General features: G+C 44.6%; 5 protein-coding genes and 1 non-coding gene across 6 annotated transcripts; 5 read left to right on the top strand and 1 right to left on the bottom strand.

Moving 5' to 3' along the window:
• Window positions 1-6,976: 6,976 nt before the first annotated feature.
• On the top strand, window positions 6,977-9,301 carry FOMMEDRAFT_160689 (seven-hairpin glycosidase; the record flags this gene model as incomplete). Its single annotated transcript, XM_007270411.1, has 9 exons — window positions 6,977-7,290; window positions 7,354-7,474; window positions 7,534-7,709; window positions 7,765-7,882; window positions 7,937-8,030; window positions 8,086-8,184; window positions 8,243-8,787; window positions 8,854-9,029; window positions 9,112-9,301. The coding sequence occupies 9 exons, from the start codon at window positions 6,977-6,979 to the stop codon at window positions 9,299-9,301; spliced, it is 1,833 nt and encodes a 610-aa protein (XP_007270473.1).
• A 2,556-nt stretch (window positions 9,302-11,857) lies between these two features.
• Window positions 11,858-12,154, top strand: FOMMEDRAFT_46271 (uncharacterized protein; the record flags this gene model as incomplete). Its single annotated transcript, XM_007270343.1, has 1 exon — window positions 11,858-12,154. A coding segment is annotated over one exon (297 nt), but the record flags the coding sequence as incomplete, so codon positions are not given.
• Window positions 12,155-13,713: 1,559 nt separating this feature from the next.
• FOMMEDRAFT_128196 (uncharacterized protein) lies at window positions 13,714-15,354 on the top strand. The gene is made up of 2 exons (XM_007270410.1): window positions 13,714-14,242; window positions 14,307-15,354. Exons 1-2 carry the CDS (start codon window positions 13,733-13,735, stop codon window positions 14,700-14,702), a joined length of 906 nt encoding a protein of 301 aa, XP_007270472.1. The 5' UTR covers window positions 13,714-13,732; the 3' UTR covers window positions 14,703-15,354.
• A 2,071-nt stretch (window positions 15,355-17,425) lies between these two features.
• FOMMEDRAFT_t70 lies at window positions 17,426-17,522 on the top strand. The gene has a single exon. It is a non-coding gene; the product is annotated as a tRNA-Glu (tRNA).
• Window positions 17,523-17,917: 395 nt separating this feature from the next.
• Window positions 17,918-21,825, top strand: FOMMEDRAFT_160686 (uncharacterized protein; the record flags this gene model as incomplete). Its single annotated transcript, XM_007270409.1, has 8 exons — window positions 17,918-18,124; window positions 18,174-18,752; window positions 18,817-19,262; window positions 19,313-19,695; window positions 19,752-20,226; window positions 20,288-20,347; window positions 20,402-20,588; window positions 20,647-21,825. 8 exons carry the CDS (start codon window positions 17,918-17,920, stop codon window positions 21,823-21,825), a joined length of 3,516 nt encoding a protein of 1,171 aa, XP_007270471.1.
• Window positions 21,826-22,035: 210 nt separating this feature from the next.
• On the bottom strand, window positions 22,036-24,411 carry FOMMEDRAFT_142783 (uncharacterized protein). The gene is made up of 2 exons (XM_007270408.1): window positions 23,018-24,411; window positions 22,036-22,954 (listed from the first exon to the last, which is right to left on the bottom strand). Exons 1-2 carry the CDS (start codon window positions 23,952-23,954, stop codon window positions 22,350-22,352), a joined length of 1,542 nt encoding a protein of 513 aa, XP_007270470.1. The 5' UTR covers window positions 23,955-24,411; the 3' UTR covers window positions 22,036-22,349.
• Between the last annotated feature and the right edge of the window lie 1,019 nt (window positions 24,412-25,430).

The following is a 25,430-nucleotide window of genomic DNA, read 5'->3' as shown; positions in this document are numbered from 1 at the left end:
AGAGAGAGTACTTGGGGCACTCCTGCTACACTTGTCAAAAGTATGTATTATAACTAGTTACATACTTTAGGATTTCCCTCTACATTCTAGACTACTAGTAGTTCTGAGTAATGAGTTCCTGTTTTTTGTGTCAGTCTAAATGTCCTACAGTCAGATTGTTGTAATGAGCTCAGACAATGTCCTCCTACAGCTTCTAATCCTTTAGAATGTATAGTCAGCCTTCCTAGTAAACCTGTCCATCCTTATCCTCCTCCTAATCCCTAGCCTGTTTTTCTAACTACTTTACTACAATCTAGTTCTGTGTGTGTCTTAAAGCTTACTGTATGTAGGTGATAAAGTCAACATTCTTAGATTCAAGTCAGATCTCTTAGATTGTCTTAGACACAAAACAGGAATTGTCTAGGAGAATAAGATTTTTGTTATTATTCTCTCCCCTTTCATAACCTACTTGTCTTAAGAGTAAATCAGTTTTTGTCATTTGTGTTCCAGGTTTGTAGGTTAGTACAAAGTCAAAGTCCTACAGTTCTAACATCTAACAGGCTTAGTAGTAGTTGAGCTTCTGAGGTGCTTAGAAGTACTAGAGGTTAAGGTGATTACTCTAAATCTTAAACTTCTGTATAGTACTAAGAAGATATTAACACTACTCCTCTAAGGAACAGACAATTGTAAAGAGTTCCTTGTTATAGATAGGGTAGTTCTGTTCTGTTACAGAGAGGGATTCTGATTAGAACACTATCAGACACTACTTTCTGTCAATAAACTAGGATAGTACTACTCTATTTGTAAAGTCAGAAGAGTTGGCTTTGACTCAGAACTTGTCTACAACTGTTAGAACTACTAATACAGGCTTACTAGTAATAGCCTACTTAAGAGACTCAAACACAGACTACTACTAATCATCCTATTACTAAGGAACATCTTTACTGGTGAGATTGTGAAGGGGCTAGACAATAGTACTAAAGCCTTAAATAAAGTGTTAGTAGTAGTTTACAAACCTAAAGAATACTTGGACCTGTTTCAGGTTCTAAAGTTGTAGCCAGTTCTAAACTGTAGTTACTTTTGCCAGATTCATACAGACCTCTCCTCTACTAATCACAAAGTCTAGATAATCTACTGACTCCTGTACAAAAGAGTACTTTGTTTCTTAGAGGAACAGTTTATTATCTTAGAGCTGTTGTAGAACTGCTTGAATCAGTTAGTAATAGTGCTCAACTGTCTGAGTAAAGATTAGAATGTTGTCTAGATACACACTAACATACTCTGAGTTAATCAGATCTGTAAGAATGTGATTCATGAATGACTAGAATGTTGTAAGCAAGTTAGTTAGTCTAAAGAACATTACAGTTGGTTTGTACAATCTATAATTAGTTTAGAATACAGTCTTCCACTCATCTCTGTCTTAGATCTGAATATTATTGTATCCTCATCAAATGTCCAACTTAGTGAAAACCCTGGATGTATGTGTCTTATTAATGAGCTCCTGAATTAGGGGGAGCAAGTACTTGTTTTTGACAGTACTCTTATTAAGACAATAATAATTCTAGACTAGGTAGAGCTTTCTATCTTTCTTTTTGACAAAGAAGAAAGGGGAGACTATAAGAGACTTTAAGGGTTAGATCCAACTGTTCTGAAGATTTTCCTAAAGGAACTTGTCAAGTGTCTCCTACTTGTCTCTATTAAGTAAGTAAACCTTACAATCCTTAGGTTAGAAACTCTTAGTTAATTCAATTGTATAGTCCTAAGGGTAGCATTCAGGAAGCTAGTCAAATTCCTCTTTACTAAAGACTTTAGGAAACTCTCAGACAAAATCCAGCAGACTAGGTCTATATACATTCTAGAGTAGAGTTGTTCTGTAAAGGTTCTAAACTGGTTCTGTCTTAGACATTCTTTAGATTGACTCTGTTCTGCCTTAACTAGAATATGTATCTACATATTTATCCTAGTCAAAGAAGAACAACTGGTTACCTTCATTAGAACTGTTAGTAACATTGGAAGTGTTTGTATCTACTCAGAACAGTAGTACAAGGTAGCTGTAAGACTCAGGACACTAATCAAACACAAGTGTCTACTCTAACTAGTTAATAGTAGGGTTGTAAGCCTTAAGCCATTTGAATCTAATAAAGATGTCTGTCTTTCTAAGGTTAGTGACTCTGAACTCAATACTTTCCTTATGATCCTGAATAGTTATCTATAGTTGGACAAACTCAGTAATCTAACTATTCTAGTTTAGAGTTCTGTCTATATTATATACTAGGATTGGAAGTAGAACACATTAAGTAGGGAGGTAGTGTTCCTACACAAAAGCCTTATTAATGTATGAACTAGTACATCTACTATCTACTAGAGCTATTGTTTGGATCTGGGGGGATCCTAAGAAGGGAGCTAAAAGGACAGGGACTTAGAGCTAGTACTTAGAACATTCTTAGATGAACTACTACTTGTCCTAAAAGGAACATACAGCTTGTACAGTCTTGTTGTCTGAGAGGGTGAGTATATACACTAACATTTCCTTAGTAACCTCTCTCTTTCAACAAGGATGAACTTATGTCCTTAGCTGTAAGCTCAGCTGAGACTATCTTTACTTAATACTATAAACAAACTACTGAGTAGTAAACAGGGCTGAGTAGTGTTCTGAATATTCTAAGATCTTGAAACACAGAAGTGGTAGGTTGGATTGTGTAGATTTAGACTTGGATAAAGTGTAAAGAGAAGAATCAAAAGAATCAGAAGAAATAGAAGAACTATCTACTTTTGTTTCTGACTTTTTTCTTTCTAATAAATAATTTTGTTGATTTATTTTTTCTACTTTTTCTACTTTTTCTACTTTTCTTACTTTATTTACTTCTAATCCTACAGTGTCTATTGAATTAAAAGTAACTATTAAAAAATCTGAGTTATAGCCCTTTAGTACTACATTTACTGTTAGGCCTCTACAAAATCCTAGAGTGTATAGTTAGGGTCTAGGAGTTTTAAGGTAACTTCTGGATTTACAGAAAAGGCTTCTTACTATAAATCCTACTTGTTACTTGTTATTACTCTAATAACCTAACAGATATACTATTGCTTCTGTAAACAGTCCTTAATCTAGTGCCCTGACTTTCTGTAAGTAAAGTATACTCCTTACTTTTAGGCTTCTCTAATGTTCATTAGAATAGATTGATTACAAATTACAGGTGGATTAATCTAAAGGCTCAGAACTGTTAGAGCTAAACACATGTACAAGTATTCTGTACAGACTTAACACATCCAAGCTACAGCTTAGTTGAAGGAGATAGTGTATGTTTTCTATTCAGTGTAAGTAACCAGTTCTAGCATTATTCTAAGGATCTTATCAACCAGTTCTGAGTAAAGAGCTTTTTCAAGTATTCTAATAAGAACATTATTAAACCCAAGTGTGAATCCTACCTTCTGGGCCAGAATATCAAACTCCTGAAAAAAGGTATTAGTAGAATGTTTGCCCTGTTACAGAGACACAAGCTTGTTCTGTGTATTGTGCTTCTCATTCAGATTAATAAAGGAAGTACAGAGCTGCCTCATAAATTCTAAGTATGACTTATTGTTTTAAAGTCAGATCAGGCTTCTAATCTAATAGCTTTCAATCCAGTTCTAGGCCTAGGTGGCTGTGTTACCTTCCTTCATGAAGGAGAGGACAAATAGGACACAATTGAGATCTGAGAATAGATTAGTTAAAGTAGTAACCACATATAGTTCAACTTAGTACTAGAAGTTCTTAAAGTGTTACTTATTAAAGTCTGAAGGGTAGGCTACATACACTTTCTTTCTAGAACAGGTTACAACTTCTAGAACAATTAGAACAGGTTCTGAAGAGGCTGAGGGCATGTAGTTAGTAAAGGCCTCTTAGATAGAGGTTTACACATATTAAGCTAGTTTTACTTGTAACTACTAATCTAGTAGGACAGTAAGGGTGACAGTTAGTGTAGAAGAGTCTATATTTATACTATAAAGGAATTAATACTAAACTAAAAGGGGTAATGAATAAAAGAAGGGTGGCAAAAGTTTAAAAGGGTTTAGAAAGTTTAAAATTTAAAAATGTAAAAGGGTTAGGACAAAGGAAAGAGATTGACACAATAGTAAGTACTAATGTCTAAAACATAGGAGAGTTGTAGAGTAGTAATGAGTAGTCTTAATCTAATGTTAGTAACAGTGTAGAGGGGACTCAAAGGCTTAGTAAGGGGACTCAGGCTATAACTATCCTATACAACAGAAATACAGAATGTAAGTACTAGAATATAGTCAGAACTTATAGAACAGGCAGAGAGAGAGAGTAAGACAAGAGTAGAGTATATAGAGTAAGTTTAAGAGTACAGGACTACCTAGAGTAGACAAGATTAAGACTACAGAACTAGTCTGATCTTGTACACCTATATATACTAAACTATACAAGAGTACTCAGAGAGTATGAGCTACTAAGAATGATAAGCCATAAAGAATAAAAGAAAGGAATGTTAAAGATAAAGGTATAAAGAATAAAGGGATAGATAAAGGGTAAGAGACTATAGAATGAACAAAGAATAAAGAAGTAGTTAAAGGAATAGAATAATGAAGTAAGGAAGGGTAGTAGTAAGAGTCAGTATACATATAGTTTATAAACAGTACTCTTGAGAGACAGAAGTCCTGAGTTCTAGTACAGAAGAGTGTAGAACCCTTAGAACTAAAAGTAAGAGAGTAGAGAATTATAACATTCTGTCCTTTAGAGACACTATTTATAAACTATATACATACTAACTCTTACTACTACCCTTCCTTACTTTATTATTCTATTCCTTTGACTACTCCTTTATTCTTTGTTCATTCTATAGTCTCTTACTCTTTAACTATCCTTTTATTCTTTGTACCTTTATCTTTGACCTTCCTTTCTTTTATTCTTTATAGCTTATCATTCTTAATAGTTTATACTCTCTGAGTACTCTTGTATAGTTTAGTATATATAAGTGTACAAGATTAGACTGGTTCTATAGTTTTAATCTTGTCTACTCTAAGTAGTCTTGTACTCTTAGGCTTACTCTATATACTCTACTCTTGTCTCACTCTCTCTCTCTGTCTGTTTTACAAGTTTCAACTATGTTCCAGTACTTACATTCTGTATTTCTGTTGTGTAGAATAGTTGTAGCCTGGGTCTCCTTACTAAGCCTTTGAGTCCCCTCTACACTGTTACTAATAGTAAGTATCTTTTTCAAATATTTATATATATAGTTTTATTAAATTTCTTTTATAAGTTTGTAAGCTAGTTAGCTAGATTCATAAATACATACTAGAAAGGCTTGACTAGTAAACAAGCTTAATAGGCAAACTGGAAATACTATAGTTATAGAGTACTTTCTAATAATATTTTAACTAACTTATAAGTATAAATACACAATATACTTTCTACTTAACATATTTAAAAGTTTTTACATTTTTTCTTAAGACTAAGACAAAAAATCATATCTTTACTATAATTTTTACTACTAGAGTCCTTCCTAATAGAGTAAGTGGCTGTGTAGTCAGGGTTGTACACATAATACCTTAGGTTTGTTGAGTTTATACTTTCCCTACCTTAATACTAGTGTAGTAACTCTTAGACTAAGAAGTTAGGAGAAGGGTTTAGAGGGTAAAGCTTCTTAATTAGGTTTAGAATAAGTTAGGTTGTTAGATTTGAGTGTTAGAATAGGTTTTGGCTAGGATTAGAGAGGGGAACATGTATTTTATTAGAAAAGGACTTTATTTTGACTTAGTAAAATTCAAGTTAAACTGTAGGTGGCTAATTCAAGCTAACTAAAAAAGAACTGTAAGACTCAGGGTCTGAATACAGAATTAACACAACTAGTACTAAAATATGTGTCTGATAAACTCGACAAGCCAGTCACGTCACGGTCACAACCCTTGCTTACCAAATTAGGAAGGGCCCTTACAGTGAAATTTTAGAGTGTAACTTTGACTTGAAGTTTTGCCTCAGTTAAAGATGATTTTATATAATACAGAGAAGAGAATCTTACCTATTTTCAAATAGAGTTAAATATTACAATAATAAAATATTTAACCATTATAGTCTGTATCTATAATTTTGTAGCTTTATTAAGATGATTACACCATCCAATCATTATGACAAATACTATATATTATAAATATTATTATGTAATATACATATATAGCAACTATTTGTCATAATCCTTATCTAATGGTGGTGAAATCTGAAAGAAAAAAATTAAAAAATTTACCAGACTGCTGGAAAAGTATAATTACAGCATTTAGAGCAAAAAACATAGTTTACAAAATAACTCAGCCAATATTCACTTTTAAGAAATTCTGTTCCATCATTTTGTAGAGAAGGCTTAATACAACAAATCAATAGTGCTACTTTTTCAGTTTTGGGTCTCTGGATGGACGAGTTTCGTGCTCATTGTGGAGGCTGCATTAGGAAGGTAAGGTTACATCATGTGAGTCACACAGCTTGTCGAGTTTATCAGACGCGTATCTTACTAGTAGTAGCGCATGCCTCAAAATAGAATAGTGTTGCCTAAAATAACACGATCGTGGGAGAATGACGATTTGGTGCTGCGGTCAAGCCGCCTGGGTCCAGTGGCAACCAGTGAACCACCATCTTGTTCTTGCTCTGGACTCGTGTACAGCTATTCTCATTGACAACAGCGAGCAAAGTATACAGCCTCAGAAGCCGGGCTGTTCCACTTAGATGTTTGCATACGATTTGGTCAAAAACGTCAGATTAAATTGAATATTGGGAGGCTTATCCTTGTCAGTAGAGACAGTTGGGTATGCATATCTTTACGGCTGCCGCTTGTTGATGGGACTGATGAGCTGGCAGTTCTGGTCCATGTCCACAGTCAGCTTCTCCGATTGACATCCTGGACTTATACCATTCACGCAACCTCACTTAGTTGCGACCTCCCTGCTTACTCCGAGCGTAATGCTCCCCCGAACACGATCAAAGTACTATGCAACTTTAGAATCTGATAGTATGACTCGTGCACGCCGCTTCTTCTCCCGCCACCTGTCCTTTCACTCAAAGAATCGCACGACACTCATCCCATTCTTTATCCTTTTATTATTTGCTTTCTACATTCTATGGCCTTTCACGGCTAGTTTGCGTTCCGCATTGGATACATTCCCACCAACAAAGGAAGAAATTAGGAGGCCAGACTACTCTCGATGGCCGAGGGAGAAGAGGGCAGAAGCTGTTCGTGAGGCGTTTGTGCATGCATATGGTGCGTACGAGAGGTATGCGATTCCGAATGACGAATTGAGGCCCTTGAGGAACTCGAGCGTCCAGAAGTGCGTCCTACGGCTTTGACTCCCGATATTTACTATTCTAATCGGATTATTGGCGAAGTATAGTTTCAATGGATGGGGTGTTTCGATGTTTGATGCACTTGACACGCTTTGGCTCATGGATATGAGATCTGAGTTCGAGCGTGCTGTGCATTTTATCTCAAAAGTAGAGTTCCGAAGGCATCGTGTACGTTGAACAGTCTTCGACTTCCTAATAACTCACCTTAATTATGTCTATTGAGGAAGGCATACGATGTAATGTTTTTCGAAACAGTTATTCGCTACCTCGGTGGACTATTATCCGCATACGCGCTTTCTGGCAGACAAGTTCTCTTGGACAAGGCAGATGAGCTGGGACAGAAGCTGCTTCCGTCGTTTAATACTGAAACCGGAATGCCTGCGTTTGAGATTGACCCTGATACGTACGTTCAGTAGGGTATTGTTTTCCGAATTTACTTGTTAATTCAGGTATTGAAGAGGTTCAATAAAGCTTGGACCACGGGACCAGAACGTGGTTCTCGCGGAAATAGGATCATGTCAGATGGAATACAAATACCTTGCGCATTTGACCGGTAATCGAAAGTACTATACATTGGTAAAATGCTTGTATATTTATCGGGTTGGTGGTGTACTAACACTGATTTTCTAGGTGGATAGGACGTGGGACTGGTTTGAACGGAACCAGCTGGAGAACGGGATGTGGTATACGGAATGGAATGTTACAACAGGTCAAATGTCAGATAGTCAGTAATGCCTCTCGCTGCAAGTGGGTCGTAGGGAGTGACTAATTCCATCTAGACCATCTTACCATCGGAGCGTTGGCAGACAGTGCTTACGAGTACCTTCTAAAGCAATACCTAATGTCTGGAAAGTCAGAACCACGACTACGGAATATGTGTTGGTTTTCCTATCATCTCGCAACAACGCTTCACAACGCTTATGACATTAATTATAGATATTGCATCTATGACTGGTATGATAAAAAATCTCTTGTATCTCTCTCCAAAGCGGCAAATCCTTTACGTTACCGACGTGTTCGTGCGCGACGGGGAAAGCGAACCGGAGCCATCGCGGAAGTTTGAACACCTGTCCTGCTTCCTTCCAGGTCTCCTCGCACTTGGTGTCAAAACGTTAGGGAACGAACTCCCAGTCACTGAACGTGTTTTACACGGATGGGCAGCGGAGGGTCTCGCGTATAGCTGTTGGCTGATGTATGCGGATGATCCTCATGGACTTGCACCAGAGGAAGCATTATTCGAGCGTGAGGATAATGGATACACTCGGGTCGGTGGAGAATGGGCTCCTGCAGAAGGAGTGGAACTTCGGAGAGACGAAAGGTGGTTTGATGCATACGAGCGGTGGCGCATTGGGGGTAGTCGTGGGAAGCCGCCTGGAATTCCGATTGGAGACGACAAGGGCGTTGCGAAGCCCATGCCACATGCGGATTCGGTAAGGAAGGAGTACTTTGCGTTGAAGAAAAAATTCCTCTTGAGACCCGAGGTGCGTCTTTTCTGGTTAATCTGTGATGATTCTGTTGTACCTTACGAGCTTGATTGTGTGACATAGACTATCGAGAGCTTGCATGTGATGTGGCGAACGACTGGTGATGAAGTATGGAGAGATAGGGCGTGGCAGATTTTCCTTGCTATTGAAGAGAACTGTCGGATGCCTACTGGTTATGCGAGTGTAACTGTGGATCGTCGATCACCGGATAGACTCTTTGCGTTGGATGAGATGCCTAGGTATGTCTGACTGTTGATCTTGCCACCTCATTTCTTATTTCTTCTGACGCAATTAATTTGCCTGTTGTTCTGTTTGTTCTAGTTATGCATTGGCGGAGACGTGGAAATATCTGTATTTGATGTTCCGCGATGGGTACAATAACGATAGTGGAAATGTTGATCGAGGCGAGCTCATCCCGATGGATAAGTACGTGCTGAATACCGAGGCACACCCATTCCCGATTTTTGAATGGACAAGGGAAGAAAAGGAAGCGTTTGGGATTCCGAGGTAGAGTCGGGACTGCAAAATACCTCTGGTACTTAGTAATTGATAGATACGCTAATACGTACAGACGTAGATTTATTTATTCAAGTGGACATTGCTTTTCTTGAGTGTTACTATGTGTCGTTGCTATCTGCATTGAAAACGATAATATAGAGGATATGCAGCATATTTGCTAGGATCCTGTCTCCGATCGATTCGGGTTAGAGCAGTTGAACCAAACAGGAAATAATATCCTCAAAATATATGCATTACCAACCAGTAATACCACAGTCTTGAATTACCTTGACTCAGTATTATTTAATAATGTTCATGTTTTGTTCATTTTGGATATTTCTTATCAATTCTGTGGACTGCTGGGGCAGACTGGAGGAGTAACAAAAGTGGGAGTTTTATTAGCTGTATAGGTACGTTGCTGTAACTGTTATTACTATCATAAAATATGTGGTGAATGAAGGACTGATATTAAACTGTGTGATCTATTGAAGGTAAGCAGGCCAAGAAGCGTAAGCTTGGCATTGATATAAGCAAAGCAATAGTCGTTGATACAGAAGACATTCAGTATATGACTAGGGTCTATTAACAGAAAGCTGTTCGGAGGAGGTCGGAATTCTTCGGTTTGGAATTTCTTGCTTAAAACAAAGCAATTCATTGTGGATGCCGATTGAGCGTTGATTCGGTAGAACCGGGTAATTAGTAGGAGCAGCTGACAAGCAGAAGAGAAGGCGGGAAAGAGAGGATCATGAGCTGTCGGTTGAATCTGGACCCAAGCCTGGGACACTGAAGCCTGAGATGAAGGTGTCTCACGCAATACGGCAGTGACCATGGCTGAAAGGAATAGATGATCCGATAGCGATCAAGGGCGATCGACTCTCTGTATGGATAAGAAGAGCAGGTACACAGGCGCTCGAGGATGAATACGGAACGGAGCGACGGTAACAACGTCCGTCAGGTTTAATTGGATACATAAAGAGAAGGAAGTACTAGCGGTGAATGACACAAGAGCACACACAGGCCTATGAAGGCGATTCCTCATTAGAAAATCAGAGTTTGGTGAGATGCAAGAAACAAAGTTTAGCCAGGGCTTCTGGTAACTTAACATTGTATCCGAAGGCAGGCATTGCGAGTATTCATTTTTTGCTTCCGTCGAGGCCGAGGTATTTTGTTGTGGATTTTGGAGAGTAAGTGCTTGGGTGAGAGGATGTGTGAATTATCGAGACGCGTCGGGCTCACTTGGCGGACGCGGTTGTCGCACGGGTTTGTGAGCGACCACAACGATGACGACGGATCTAGACTATACCTCTCATGACATCCGCCACGGCGGGATGCTGGACCGAAGCTCCCCCAAAGAGGAGATGATGATGAGATGAAAGGCGTCGTTGCCTCGAGGCAGGCACGTTTTCTCCGGCCTCTTCACGCGTTATGTTCTCAGCCTCCGTCAAGCTTACTTACTCCTCATCCCTCCGTCTCTCGTCCTCTCCCCTTCTTGCCATCCTCTTTCCGTCTTCCCCTACATCACTGGCATGGAAAGCAACAATATTACCGTTTCTCGGTAGCTCTATCAACAGGAATACACTTGCGCGGTCCAATCGGGCGAGAAGAAAGCGTGCCGTACTTCTATTAACTCCCTCCTGGTCAGCACATTTCCGCCCACCCCTGCGCATGACTCGCTGGCCTTAGCTGACTTACCCTTCTACTATCACTAGAACTCTTTCCCCTTTGTTCTCCTGTCTCGATCCATCTGCATCTTCAGTGACACGAGTGCGCCCTCTCCCCCGCGCTTTCACAGGCTCCATTCAACCTAGCCTGACCAACTCTTCGGCGAACAATACAATAGCACAGTTACTAATAAGAAGGCGGTAGACAGAGAGTCACCATGACGGAGTACGCAACTACACCCTCCGCAATCGAGGAGTGGAAGAACCAGAGGAATCGCACCTCTGACTGGGTGAAGCAATACGCTGTAGGAGGTCTTCCACCTTCGCCGACGGACGAAAGCGATTTCGACAAACGTAGTCTCTGGGACGGCGGTGGGTGGGAACCCCCAAGCGATTGTGAGAGCTCGACTAGCGTCCCACCAACTATGATGCTTCAGTACGCCGATGCCCGTCAAGTATACATTACGCCGACTACCTCGCATGTTAGTGCAAGCAATACCGGATCGCATAATGGTAGTAGACATGGAACCCGGAGGACCGGAACACATGTACCGTCAGAAAGGAGGGACGAAGAACGGACAGAGCGCGCACGATCAATACGCCCTACTGAACCGCTAACGCCAGCTTCTGCACACAATGCATCCGCAGTACCGAGTGCTGCGGCCCCGAAAAGTGCGCACGAAGCTGTTGTAGCACCTTCACAGACAAGTTCTATGCGCCTCGCCCGCGCAGCAGCTGCACCGTTGCCTGATTCACACTCGTCATCCTCGGGGGCTGGGTCCGCGGGTTTCCAGTCCGCTTCTAAAAGGTCTGTACGTTCGTCCGTGGCGCCCGGTCCTGGTCCCGCGGCGAGTATGCCACGCTCGATGCGTCATGAGCGCTCGCGTTCGCGTTCTCCTTCACCTCTGCCTTCTCAGCAGCTTTCGCACCACCCTTCTCGAATTCCATCTCAAGTACCATCGCATCATCCGTCGCATACACCTTCGTACCAACCTGTGCATGTATCCACTCACCAGCCCTCTCATGTTCCTTCTCAGCGTCCCTCCCATGTACCTACTCACCAACCATCTCACGTACCTTCTCAATATCCGTCGCACGCTTCTTCTCTTCATCCTCCGCAAGCACCTTCCCTTCATCCACCACAAGCACCCTCCCTGCATCCATCGCATGTGTCTTCGCATCACCAGCAACCATCCCATCCTCCGTCTGCCTTCTCTAATCATACTGCGGCTGCCCCACCTGTTCCTGGGGTGCCAGCCGCAAGTAGTCCTCCCTCGATACACTCTATCAACTCACGATCTATCTCTCTTGCCGACTCGCGTTCCTCTGGTCCTCCGGAACCAATTGTAATTCATCCTCCGTCAAATTCTTCGCGATCGACTGCTGGGCCTTCTCCTACACATACACAACCTCCAAATGCAGGTGTCATCCCAGGTCATGGAGGGGCGTATACGCCGACAGCGCATTTGCCGTACGTACCTCCATCGGCTGGCAGTGGGAGTCTCAGTTATTACTCAGTACCAAGGCAATCTCACGCGTATGATCAGGCGACTCAAAGGCAAAGTATAACGCCCAGTCATCATACAACACATGTACACCAGAACGGACAGCTTCCTACCCCAGTATCTCCCGGCTCGCATGCACACTTTGCCAACGGGGATCTACCGATGCGTGCTCCAAGTAGTGTAGCTACTGGATTAGGTGGCGGATTTGTAATGGTCGATGCTCCCTCTCCAGGCTACGAGAAGGAACTTGAGCGCGAGCTCAACGACAGGAAAGGAAGTGGAAAGTCCAATTCGTCTCAGAAACGCGAACGAGGTAGTCTCTTCAACGTCTTTGGCGGACGACCAGGTGGACATTCGCGGTCACGTTCTCTCCCGATGGCCGGATTAGACGAGGTACGGGCAGAGACAGAAGACGCCCACGAAGCGCCCGTCCCAGCGCCACATCAATCCCGCTATTCCCATTCTCAGCAAAACCCGTACCTCACGCCTATCTCGCCGATGTCTCCGATCAGCCCTGTAGACCCGACTCGCGGACCGCACCCGCCGTCGATTGTATATGCACCTGCGAGGCATCATCGTGCGACTCATTATGCTCCGCCGAGAATCATGTATATGCCTGCGTCACCGCGTGGACAGAGACATGCACCGTATGATACGCAACAGCTTCTACAGCCGCATGCACATGGATATCCACAAGGGGCGATACAGGGATCCCCACAGTATGTCGTTGGATCGGCGAATGGGTATGCGCCGCCTGCTCATGGTGTAGAGTACGCACCGGGGAGTATGCGTCGTTCGAGGACTGGTGAGGAGCCTGTACGCGATTCTGGATGGGACGAGGGGAAGAGGGAGGGCTCGGCGGTGCACCATGAACGTGGAGCTAGTGCGGGAGAGTATGTCGCACGCGACTTTGCGTACGAACATGCGAATGAGCAGCCTCCGACAAGTCCACATGCGTCTGTTGCTCACACGAGCGCTGATCCTCCTGCACCTTCTCCAGCAGCAGCAGCAGTCGCATCTCCCACCGGAACTCACGCGACTACCCTGTCAGATCCGGTAAATACACCTAGTGTGAAGTCAGATGCGACCAGTCAACGAACGAATATGGCTGGTGTTGGGACGATCTCTGCACGTTCTCGCTCACGCGGTAGACAGCGTGAGGGTGAGGGTGGCGAAACACAAACTGTGGAAGGTGAACGAAGTCGGAGCCGTGCGCGTGGGATGGTGTATTCTACGTCTGCACCTCAGCCACATGGAAGTGCACCTCCGCATGCGGCGATGATGGTACCGCCGTCGACTGCGAGGGACCGTGGTGTGAGGGATACGCCGTACCCTACCCCGCCTGGTTCGACGAGTGAGCATCAACATCCGCATTCGCATCCGACGCCGCATCAGGGGTATACTCCCGTGATGGGTCTTGTTCCTAATGGATATGGTGCTCATCATGCGATGCAAGCGCCTGTGTTGCCCGCTACTGGCGTTGAGTCGTCTCCAGTTCCGGGTGGCTTGATCTCGCGGTTCCATAACATTTACCACCGCTCTCATAACCCTACTGTCCATCCAGTTGTGGAAGAGAAAGAGGCTGCTTCTTCGAGCCCGACTCGCGGACGCGCGCGCGAAAGACGTAAAAAAGAGCCAAAGACCAGACTACGCGGAAATGGAAATGGACATGTACATGAACATGGTCATGGTCATACTCGTTCACATTCCGTCGACTCCGATGCTTCGTGTAGCTCTGTGAGCACTTACTACGTCATTCCGACTCCAGGTCAGAAGGTTCGGATTATCGTGAGTTATTCTCATTCGCCTTTTATACAATATTTACTTATAATAATGGCGGCTTTTAAAAAAGAGGACTGATGGTCAGACTGTGACGACTACGACTTCTGTCTCACGGAACGCTTCTGCTGGTGGGTGGTTGAAGAAAGCTGCGGCGTTGCGTCCTCGTTTCCTTCATCGTGACCGAGACGAGTCTGCTGGAAACAACTCTCCAGTGAAAGAAAAAGACGCACAAGCTCACGAAAGTCATGATCATGATACTCCTACTGGACCTGTTGCTGCTCGTACGCCAAGTGGCGGAAGTGATAAGAGCAAAAAGAAGGGATCTCGGAAGTTGGTCCGGAGGAACTCGACTGGGGCTCCAGTGTTGCTTTCGAATGCGCAGGAGCAGGAAGAAAAAGTTGTTGTTGGGGCGGACCATGATCACGGCCGTTCGCGGGATGTGGATATCGTCTTTCCTGGACAGTGATGCGGTGTGCTCTTCCTGACGAACGTGTGTAGCCTTCAACAAGGCTACCGACTGGAAAACAAAAATAGAAGAAAGTACCTGTTTCGGCTTTCAATTTCTTGTTTGTATATTTTTGTTTGCGTTTTCTTTCTTCATTTCGATATGTGGGCTTGACGCTCCATGCCTGTTGCTTTCGTAACCTTTTTACATCTTGACGTTTCCTTATTGCCTTGTCTTTCTCCGTCGTTTGCTTATCATGTTGTTTTGTTTTGTTTTGACCCGATCACGATACGAACTAATCTGCTACGCAACATGTTCCGATATCCAATATCTAACTCTAACCATGTATTGTCCATCTATCCGCGCTACATTTGCAGCTACATACATACATTTTACATATATATGTCTCTGTCTATCTGTCATGTTATTGTCATGTCTATCGTTCTCGCAGTTTTCTGTTCCTGCTATCACCTTGTTTTGCCTTCTTTGCACTCATGTAATGTTGTCGCATCGATAAACGTTGTACACTTCTGCTTGATTGCTGTTTTTGTTGGATCTGATAGTTGTAATTGTTGGTGAAATTGGTGTTGTGTTCCTACTCGCTTTGGGATTGCTTGCTGGAACCCTGGGATGTCGGACGGGTTCATTTTATCTCGTTTTACTCGTTTAGTTGCTTTGCATCTCATCTTGCAATGTTGCAAACGTGATACAGGACTAAGAATATAAATTTGATTGAACCTTTCATGATAAGGGATGGTAATGTGCAATGGTGACGTTGGGGACTTCTAAGTGCTGAATGAATACAGCTTCGTCTATAGATCCGCCTTCTAACAGCATCCAAGGCGGATTGATATTAAATAATTAATGATACGTAAACCTCCTTTTTCTCAGACCTTCACTACGTCAACGCTTCACTATTCACACGTCCCTATGAAGAATCGCAGCGCGTATGAAGAATATTAGTACTTTTGAAGTATGCTGCTCAGATCCGCGGACAAGACAATTCTAGGATTCAACTTCCTTAGAGTGGAAGGCTTGCTCGTAACCATTGTATAAGTCAACTTGGCCAACTAGCTTCTAGCTTGGTGTGTAGATCCGAAAGGCCGAAGAGACCAATAGTACAGTCTCTACGCCTCATCTTCGTCATATACGTAGTTCATCCGCATGCCTTGTTGAATGCGAATGCTATTCAAGTTTGCGCGCATCTACTATACTCCTGATTCCATTCTGAAGTGGCGTATCGGGTGAGTGCAACCCACGTCTGCGTTTTATGTATTTTAAACATAAATATCGTCCTTTTGTGCTTGAGAGGATCGAGTTTGAGGATCTTCGAGTGTCCTTCTGAAGTAGCGTATCGGGTGAGTGCAACCTATGTCATCGGTTTGTTCAGTTTGAATGTTGTACCAGCTGAGTTGTCCGAACTCCAACCCATATTGTCGTGCACGTCTGAGTGGAAGAAGCGATGTTATGCCTAAATATAAAAAAAATTAGTCTGTCATACCAGCTTATCTGCACAGATAATTGAATATAAATGCTGCCTCGCGAGAATCGGTGTATAAATTCGATTCTAGTTGTATTACCGAGGATCGAGTTTGAAGATCTTTGAGAATCCCAATCCAAGTGGTAATTGGCAATTTGGAAAAGCGGCATTCTCGTTTCTAATAATACTTGAGTGAATGTGCTTAGCTTCGAGGTGGGGTGCCTTATTAGGATGACGAAGCGCCACTGCTTGTCTTCTAGACTTTCACGACGAATGATTTCGTGTCATGAGTGGCTTGTGCTGCACTAACTGTGTAGTCATCCCGAGGGGTAAGTAATGCCTGTGATTGCTTACATTATCGTTTCAGGAGTCGCCACTTTCTGATGTTTTTTTCGTTTGTGGCAGACAAAGCTCCGTTCGGGCACGAACGGCATTTGGGGTTGGAAATATGTATCACATGAATCCAGGCTACCACCTGATACTTTTCTGGTAAGCTGGAAACTGGCAGGAAGAATCGTATACATGTCGGAGTCGTCGGGATCGCGATAGACATTCAGACTTGTCTTGGAGTAAAAAGGCAGGGCGGGTAGCCGCCGTATACAATGTGGCTACATTAACTCGTCAATATTATCACATAGAAGAAATCTTATCTTATTTTGGTTCCGATATCATCCTATTTTCAATTTATCTTCGTGTGCGGGGTTGCAGTGACAGGGTGCCCTACTGTTGTATTCATACTTTCACCGATCACGAACCCGCTTGATGATCTCAAGATCCTCAATTCATTCTGCTTCGCTTGAATGAATGAAGTCATCCAGCTGACCATGACAGTGACAGATACACGTTTTCCCCGCGTTTTTGTATCTTGTAATGTGGGGAAGTACTGAGTAGCGATTAGCCTAATTTCCTCTCGGCTCCGTCATTGCTCGTGTTTTCGGCGTGTGAAATGCGTGGCTTTGGACAGCCTTGCCATGAGTCTGGAATCCGGCGTGAGAGTCATGGTAAGAGTGAATAAAACAGCGTTTGATTTCAATCAGTCTCTGGAAGCTACTTTCCTTTTCGGGTTTCTTTTCTCATGGTTAGTGTAAATGGAACAATGGTCGCAAGCACTGGATTCCAGAAAGTGCAAACCCGGGAAATTGGTGTTGGGTCAAGGTCTTGCACCATTACATATTGTATCAAAGTCAAATCATTATAACGACGGAACAGATTCTTGCCAGTCTACGAAGTCAATGTGGGCCTATTAGAACCATTTGTTTAGGTATCCTTGATGGTCCAACGGCTAGGATTGCCCGCTTTCACTTGTTCTTAAAGACTTGAAAGGTTCCGGGCCGGCCCGGGTTCGACTCCCGGTCAGGGAAATGGGAATCATCACATTGCATTTTCCTTGAATAATATACAATCTTTGTTTTCTTACTTACTAAATTGTTAAAGGGTAGGTGCTTGTGTGCTCTAAGCTAAAGAAGAACACGTTTGAATTTCATCGACGGATATGCCAGGTTTCGTCGATTACATAATTTGATGATCATCTGCCAAATATGTCGCGCTGGTAGCGCCAATCATCGCGACAGAATTCCGGTCTCGTCGCGGTATTTTTGACGCTATGCTATGCTCAATTTAAACCAGCACACTGAAAAGCACGCAGTCTAGTGATGTTAGGGACCCACCTCTGGGCGTACCAAGCACGAGCTGTTGTTCGCCCTTCACCCACTGCCTCAGCAGTCAGCTCGATACTAACTAGCATATGAACGTATCTATGCTTGCGAGTGAAGGAGAAGTTCAAGCAGTACGTCCGCCGAAGAGCAAGCGTGTTGTTGTGAGGAAGTACGCGCGTCACGCTTGTGCTCAGTGCAAGAAAGCGTACGTTGTCTTGTCCTTGCATTTTACTTTCGCTTATCAGCTCACTTCTCTTCGTTCTGCAGTAGAACTAAATGTGAAGGTGGAGAACCAGTCTGCCAGCGCTGTCAGAAAACCGGACATGAGGTGAAGCTCCTGAAACTGATGGTTTTCAGTTCATGCTTTGTTTATTGCTTTCTGCAAAGTGCAACTGGTCTCTTGAGGATGCACGTCGTCCCCTTACACGTGCACATGAACAGGCTTTGAAGCATCAGAACTCGGTTTTGCGAGCTCGGGTTGAACAACTCAGTCACGAAGTTGCTGCTTTGAGGCTACTCTCTTCGGACGGATCAAGTTCAAACCCTCCAAGCCTTGCGGGTGTTCCCAGTCCGAGTCATGAAGCAGACGTAGTGGCAAGCTCTGGTCGATCTCAGCTCCACACTGCCTCTTCTCCTGTCTTCTCGGACTCTGCCGGACAAGCTCAAGGTACAAGTTCAGTACCTGGTGCGACTAGCGCTGGCCCCGAGTCTGCTCCTTTATGGGGTCTTGTTCCTGTGGAAGACATCACGAGTGATGTACAACAGGAAGATATTGACCCTGCGGGAAGTGACAGTGAGGCTGATTTACGGCGCCCGGAAACCGAGTTCGACTGTGATGTAGAGAGTGCTTACGAAAGCGACGACAGTAGTGACGACAGTGATGATAGTGATGTTAATGTCAACAAAGCATTGGCAGCACCGACGAAGACACTTTTCGTAAGTCCCGACGAACTTCAGATTGTCGGGTTGACACAGCCTTCTAAAACCTTTTATTTGTCAGACTGAGCAGGATGATCTTCATCATTACGGGCTGACGTCCGTCTTTCGACTCCGGCGACGTGCATCTTTTCGTGACATACACAACCAACTTCATGTAGAAAATGAAAGCGCGGGCAGTGGAGATGATTCGGTGTCCTCGTTGCGAGGTGTTCGCTCAGACCGCACTCGCTATAAGTCTCTTCGATCCATCCTTTCATCGTCTTCAGCAAACGAGGCGGATATCCGTACGGATTCTTCGGAACGTTATAACCGGCTCAAACGAAGTAGGGAGAGCCGGAGGCGGAAGACTAGCGCAGCTCGTTCATTCTCGCCAGTCCGCACTCACCAACATATCCTTCTCGTTGGTGACCTTGACGCGAACGCTTGGAAGGGATGTAATTGTCAAAGTGACTGCTGGAATCGCTGGTTACCGAAAGGCGTTCCGCTTTCACGGACCGAGCATGATATGTAAGTAGAATAATTCAAGATGTGTATCAATTTTCTAATTTCCTTGTCAGTCTTCTGGAACGTGTCTTTCTTTTCTTCACTTCATGGTGTATGCGTGTCATTCCAGAATATTTCTTACGTGATATGTACACCTTCCTTCATCCGTCTCTGTCCCATTCCGCAGCGCCATTTGCTCAAATGTCATCAACAACTCTTCCAAGATTAGCTCACTATTCACCATTTATGCACAACATGTTACTTGCAGTCGCAACTGCCTTCTCATCAGACCCAGATATCCGAAAGCCAGAAACTCGAGCACGTTTCGCTGAGGAAGGAAAGACATATATTGAAGAAGAGTGTTCCCAACCAAATATTAGCACTGTTCAGGGGCTTGGCTTATTAGCGAGCTACTACAGTGGTCTTGGGAAACAGACACTTGGATTCACATATTTCGGTATTTTTTTTTCTCATTTGAGTGCTTCTTTGAGTGCGATGTAACGCCTTGTCTAGGTATGTCTGCACGCATCGCACAAGCTCTAGGTCTCTTTGCGGATTGCACACCTCTTCTCCGTGCAGGGCGTCTTCGTCCACGTCAAGTCTTTGACCGTACTTGGTGCTTCCACATGGCAGCTGCACAAGATGCCTGTTGGAGCTTGTATGTAGGACGTGAATGTGGCATTCCCCTTCCAGCTGCGAAGAAACACGATGAGTCGAAGACTCGAGGGAAAGATGCGACAAATGCTTCTGGAAAGTCGAATGGACAGATTACAGCAAGCAATATGCCGAAAGTTTCCATGGATGATCCCTTTTGCTTGGGTGTTATCTCGTCTGACGAGACAACTGAAAGTCTTGATACAATGGCATGGAGAATTGGGGGAGCGATTGAGGAAAACGCAAATGACGATGTTCCCCAAAGCAGAATGTTCACGTGTTTCCAATGGAGCTGCCAATTAATGAAGATAGGCAGGTCTATCATGGACTTGATGTGCGTCACTTTTATACCAATTGTATTGCACCTTTCTAATAGTATTACTCTAATGTCTTAGGAATCGCTTAGCTTCGTCAGATAGCGGTGCAGAGATCAAGATATTAGTGGCCGATATCGAGTGAGTCCTAAGGCCGAGTGTTCACGCTTCAACTAATGTTCCCGATTCTCTCAGCATACAGCTAGATGCATGGCGTCAAGACCTTCCCACAGAATTAAGGCTCACGTCAGCTAACGAAATGAGTGCCTTACCGCACAAGCTCACGATGCACTCGGCCTTTTGGTGGCAGCACATTTTGCTACACCGGCCGTTCTACCATCGTCATCGAGCAAAATCTGTGGACTCTTCTTTCAGTGTTTCAGTATGTAGCTCGGATCTACTCATCCACTTTCATTGTATCTAATCTCTTCCTCATACAGCGTTGCAACGTCGCTGCACGTGAAATTCTGAGTATATTACGGTTATGGCACAGAATTTATGGGACTGTGCGATATTGCTCTATCACACTTGTTCAAACGATCTTCGCTGCAGGTACGATATGCATTCTACAGGCGATGCAAGCATCCACGGGTCGTCGACCTGCAACCCAATCTCAGGCATCTGCTCTCAGCAACCTCGAAGAACTCGTAGGGTATCTACGAGAATGCTCAAAGAGCTGGGAGTGTGCTATTCGTATAGCAGATATATTCGATAAGCTGTTAAAGGAACAGAAGCGAGCAATGGAGAATGGTGGCAGGAGCAGTTTGGAAAGAAGGGGCAGGAGGAAGAAGAGAAGACTTGAGAGTCTCAGGGAAACTGAGAGTGCTGTGCATGCTACACAGCTGGTTGCGCCGAATGTCGCACTGGCTGTATCTGACACTGGGTCAAATCATGACAGCGGTGGCGGAGAAGCTCGTTCCCCGATGATGCCGCTTCCAGATAACCCGGACCTGTTGGATATCTCGTCTACTGCAGGACCTCAACAATCAAATTTCCCTCCATTTCACCAGTCGCTCCCGGATGTCCCCACTATTTACGGATCACAGGAGCCTCCTAGCTCGATGATGCCTTCGGGTTACCATGACCCTTTTTCGACCAGCCCTACGAACGGCCTTGCAACCAGCCTTCCCGGCCTTCAGGTCCCCTCCTACCCAACCGGTTACTTCTCAGACGAATCTTACATATCCGACGCTCCATACTTTAGCACAGATGACCGGGATCTTGACATTCCGATGAGCGCTACCAACACGGAGGAAAACCCAGCAAGCGCATTCTCCGATGTTGACTTCGACTTTGATTTCGACCTCAACTACCTTCTCAATTCGAATTCCAACGCAGATATGGACACTGTCATGCCTGGTATGAGCATGTTCGATACGACTAGTTTGCCAGGCTTGGCTCTAGGACCGGTGACGGCTGATTGCATGTCTTATGGGAATGCACATTTTGGAGCGTACAGCTCTGATCCTCCGAATCTTCTTACGCCGGCCACCTTAACCGATATGGGTGCAGCCGCGAACAGCGACGTGGACGTTGGTGCAGGTCTCAGCCTCAACAGTGATCGAGAAGATCATCGTGCACTATTTGACCTTCTCGATGCCTTCAACAGCCACGAGTGAATTTTTCAGTATTATTTTTTCGGTTCGAGAGTAACCATGTTGTCAGCTTCTAAATGTTTTTGTTTGCTGCTGTTACTGCCTCATTATTTCTTCTGTTCGCATCTCATCTCGTTTGCCCGTATTGATTACGGTTTATTTATTCTGACATGCAGTGTAACAATACCATTCTCAAACGCATTCGAATATTAATAATAAACCCGTGAAACCGGAAAAGTAATGGGATAATGCGCGTTAGGGTGTGAGACCTCCTAATAACTAAAGACAGATAAATATAATTAAAATTAGAAGAAGCGATACAAGAGCAACACGATAGACAAGAACGAAGGTACGGATACAAAAGATACACATGAGAACCAGAGAAATTAAGTACGGAGTCTCGAGTAAGTCAAAAACCATAGCAGGGGAACATAAAACCATTAAAGTAATTCATATGATAACTTAGAAATCAACAACATAACGAAATGTTAAAAGCTAGTCAAGTGAAGGAATGTGAAATGAGATGAGGTATATTCTCTTAATCAGCGTTAGTACCGCCTCGTAGTCCTCAACACCCACTCATCCGGGCCCTTATGAAACTCCATCCCGGAAAACATCACATCGTCACACAACAAATCGATCACCTTCAAATTCGTATATCCGTTCGGCGCACCGTCCACAACAGCCTCTTCCATAATTTGTCCACGAGGTTTCGGGCGGCGATGAGGGGGTTGGGTGGGTAATGGACGCCCTGTCCGACGTATCATCGCTCTTAACACCGCCTCTTTCTTCTGCGTGCTTGCACGCGTCCAGAAGACGTGCGGCACCATGTTAGGTGCGTGCATGAGTTTAGCGATGTCGGAGAGGAGACTGGAGAGAGTGATATATCGCTGTCCGCGCGGAGCGGAGAGATCGAACGCCCATTGCACGTGAGAGTCGAGTACGAGACGCATGCGTGACAGCGGCGGCGTGAATGGTGATGCGGCGAGTTCTTCGGCGTCAAATTGGCGCTTGGTGTATCGAGGCGGAGCGTTGGACGAGAGGTCCCAGTAGAGTGCGGGTCGTCGTAGCTCGGGCCACCAACCGAGTGCGTTATGAATGAGCGGGTCTGAAGCGGTACTGTCTGCTTGAGATGCTGCAGCTGCATGCATAGCTAGTCGTTGAGGAGTTAGTCCATCAGAATGATGTAGCAAATAGGGATTCGAGAAGGACATACGAGGCGGGTGCCCATCACGTGCATTCGATTGTCGACGGTCGCGAGTCTGATTGTCTCTCCTATCGCTGTCACCGGGAGGCTTGTAACTTGCAAATGGATAATGACTCGCTGGACTGGGCGGCCTGGGCGGTGGGTATGCATGTCGGCCATAATTGTACTGTGCGTGTGTAGCATGACTCGATCCGGACGACATTGGCCATCCTCCTCCTGGAGGGCCACGAGCAACGGGTTGAATATAATCTTCATATCCAAGCGGCACTTCGCCAGGTGCTGGACGTCTCCATTCAATATCCGGGATACCCGATATATGAGGATTGGCGTGAGCGCCGTAGCTGTTATGAGATACTGGTGGTCCTTCACGCTCCAAGTTTCGCCTAAAGGCATCCATATCAAGCATAACTCTTCCGTCCTCGCTGGGATACGTGTATGTGCTGCCAGGAAAATACTGTCGCTGTGAGGTCGACTGGGAGCCTGCCGTCGGCTTTGATGCATACGGATACGAATTCATCTGCGTCTGAGTCTGTTGATATGTTGATCTAGAACGTGTATGTGTTTGTGTGTACGGCTGAGTGCGCGATGAGTTCTGTGAATGAGAATGTGCGCGAGGACGGGAAGGTGAAGCATCATGTACACTCGCGCCTGCACTCGTTTTATACGGAACATTTGAATACGGCCCAGCATTTCTGGCGCCAAGGCCAGTTGCGCTAGCATTATGTGGAGGAACGGCGGCAGTGCTAGTGCCCGCTCTAGGCCTCGTTCTTCGCAAGACACTAGGCGAGACGGTGCGGGATGAACTGTTTGTAAGGCCCTCCGGTGGTGGTCTATGAGTTGCATAGGGATACGATGCAGAAGCGGAAGCAGTATGCTTGTGGGTTGAGCTGCGAGGGACGTAGTCGTACGTCCGAGCTTGCGCAGAGGCGTGCATTGTCGAGGCCATGGTACGGCTCCCCAGCGGTCGTCGATAGCTTGGATGAACACTCTCGCTGGTCTGCAAAGGACCTATATGAAGGTATTGAAAGTAGAGGGCGCAACGGAAGCTATTCTTGAGCAAGGGTGCAGGGCCGGAACTCTCGTGGTGAATCGCACCGGGGGTGACTTCTTAAGCCTTCGCGCGGCGGCCTGGAGCAGCCACAAAGTTCGAAGGTGACTGGTGAAGCAGTCCTGGTTGGCACGGGACCTCAAATTGAATTTACCTCCCGCAAGAATAAGATGTGAAAGACAGGAGAGAAAGATAGAAGATCGCAGAGCACACAGACGCTCGAGAAGGCAAACACAAGAAAGAAATCAGATGTGCAGGAGTATTGTTCCGGAAAGTCCGAGAAGACGAAAGCAAAATATAGAGCGAGAGAGAGAGGAAGGACTGTTATGGTAAGAATGAAAGAGAGGTGGACACTACATATAAGTCATACAGAACAAAAAGAAAACCACGGGATGAGTCGTCATGGAGCCTAAGCATGCACTAAATTGGACTCACCTCCACTCTAATCACACTCTGCACGCCTATCCGCAGCCTATATTCGTAAAGGGTAATCGCCCTTTCTACAGCTAGGCGGCGCCTATCACGGCGAAAACGTGTTGGAGGAGTTAAGTGGGAAGGACCTGAAAAAAGCCAGAGTCGGGTAGCGAGAAAATTGCCCCTATGGCAGTGCTAGTGCATCAGTGGCTTATTGCACCCATCAGTGGTGACACAAGTCGCCTTTTATTATACACACGCAGCCTCGCCACTCCTCGTCACCGAAAAGGAGAATGAGGGGGACCTCTGCAAGAGAGAAGGGCATGCTGTATGCGTTGTTGGAACGTGCTTTATGCACTGCATCGGTGATTGACCTGAACTAAGCATATCAGGACGACTGCATAGCTGAGTCTCGTGGGCTATATCAATTTGGCAGGCTTCGCCAATGCCTCGTGTCTACCATCCCAAAGCACTCCTTCGGGATGACGACAAAGAGAAGTATTAGTCAAAGCAGGAACATCGATCATGTTCATCTGCATAAAGAGCAAGCAGCTAGAAATCAAATAATGAAAGAGTATAACGATATAGTCAAATATTTCATAATACATAGATAAGACATCTACTTGAATTACTTACATCACCAAAACGTGCAGAGTCTGACAAGGCAATATATTTACATGTAGACTTTATAAGCAAATATAAGGATCCACAATATGCAAAAAATATATGTCTTAGCATTAAATTCCAATACATTTTTGTGTTCGTTTTGGTGATGTAAACAAGCAGCGCAGACATGTCGGCTTCCTCGTCACTGACAACTGTAAACCCAACTCTATTATGCAGACAAATAATTCGACATGTGGAGTTGTCCAGAGAATCCTCTTCAATAAGCTGCCTGCCTGCCTGCCTGCCTGCCTGCCTGCCTGTAGTATACTTGGTATGCAAGTATGTTATCCTTAG

The sequence above is a fragment of the Fomitiporia mediterranea genome (assembly GCF_000271605.1).
Source record: "Fomitiporia mediterranea MF3/22 unplaced genomic scaffold FOMMEscaffold_13, whole genome shotgun sequence".
Taxonomy (NCBI): domain Eukaryota; kingdom Fungi; phylum Basidiomycota; class Agaricomycetes; order Hymenochaetales; family Hymenochaetaceae; genus Fomitiporia; species Fomitiporia mediterranea.
This window is presented reverse-complemented; position numbering and strand designations above follow the sequence as displayed.

Excerpts from the sequence above, each read along its gene's own strand:
- FOMMEDRAFT_142783 (XM_007270408.1), bottom strand. The coding sequence starts at position 23,954 with ATGGCCTCGACAATGCACGCCTCTGCGCAAGCTCGGACGTACGACTAC. Across the intron at positions 22,955-23,017 it reads ACGTGATGGGCACCCGCCTC|CTATGCATGCAGCTGCAGCA; the intron begins GTATGTCCTTCT and ends CTCAACGACTAG.
- FOMMEDRAFT_128196 (XM_007270410.1), top strand. The coding sequence starts at position 13,733 with ATGATGGTACCGCCGTCGACTGCGAGGGACCGTGGTGTGAGGGATACG. Across the intron at positions 14,243-14,306 it reads GTCAGAAGGTTCGGATTATC|AGGACTGATGGTCAGACTGT; the intron begins GTGAGTTATTCT and ends CTTTTAAAAAAG.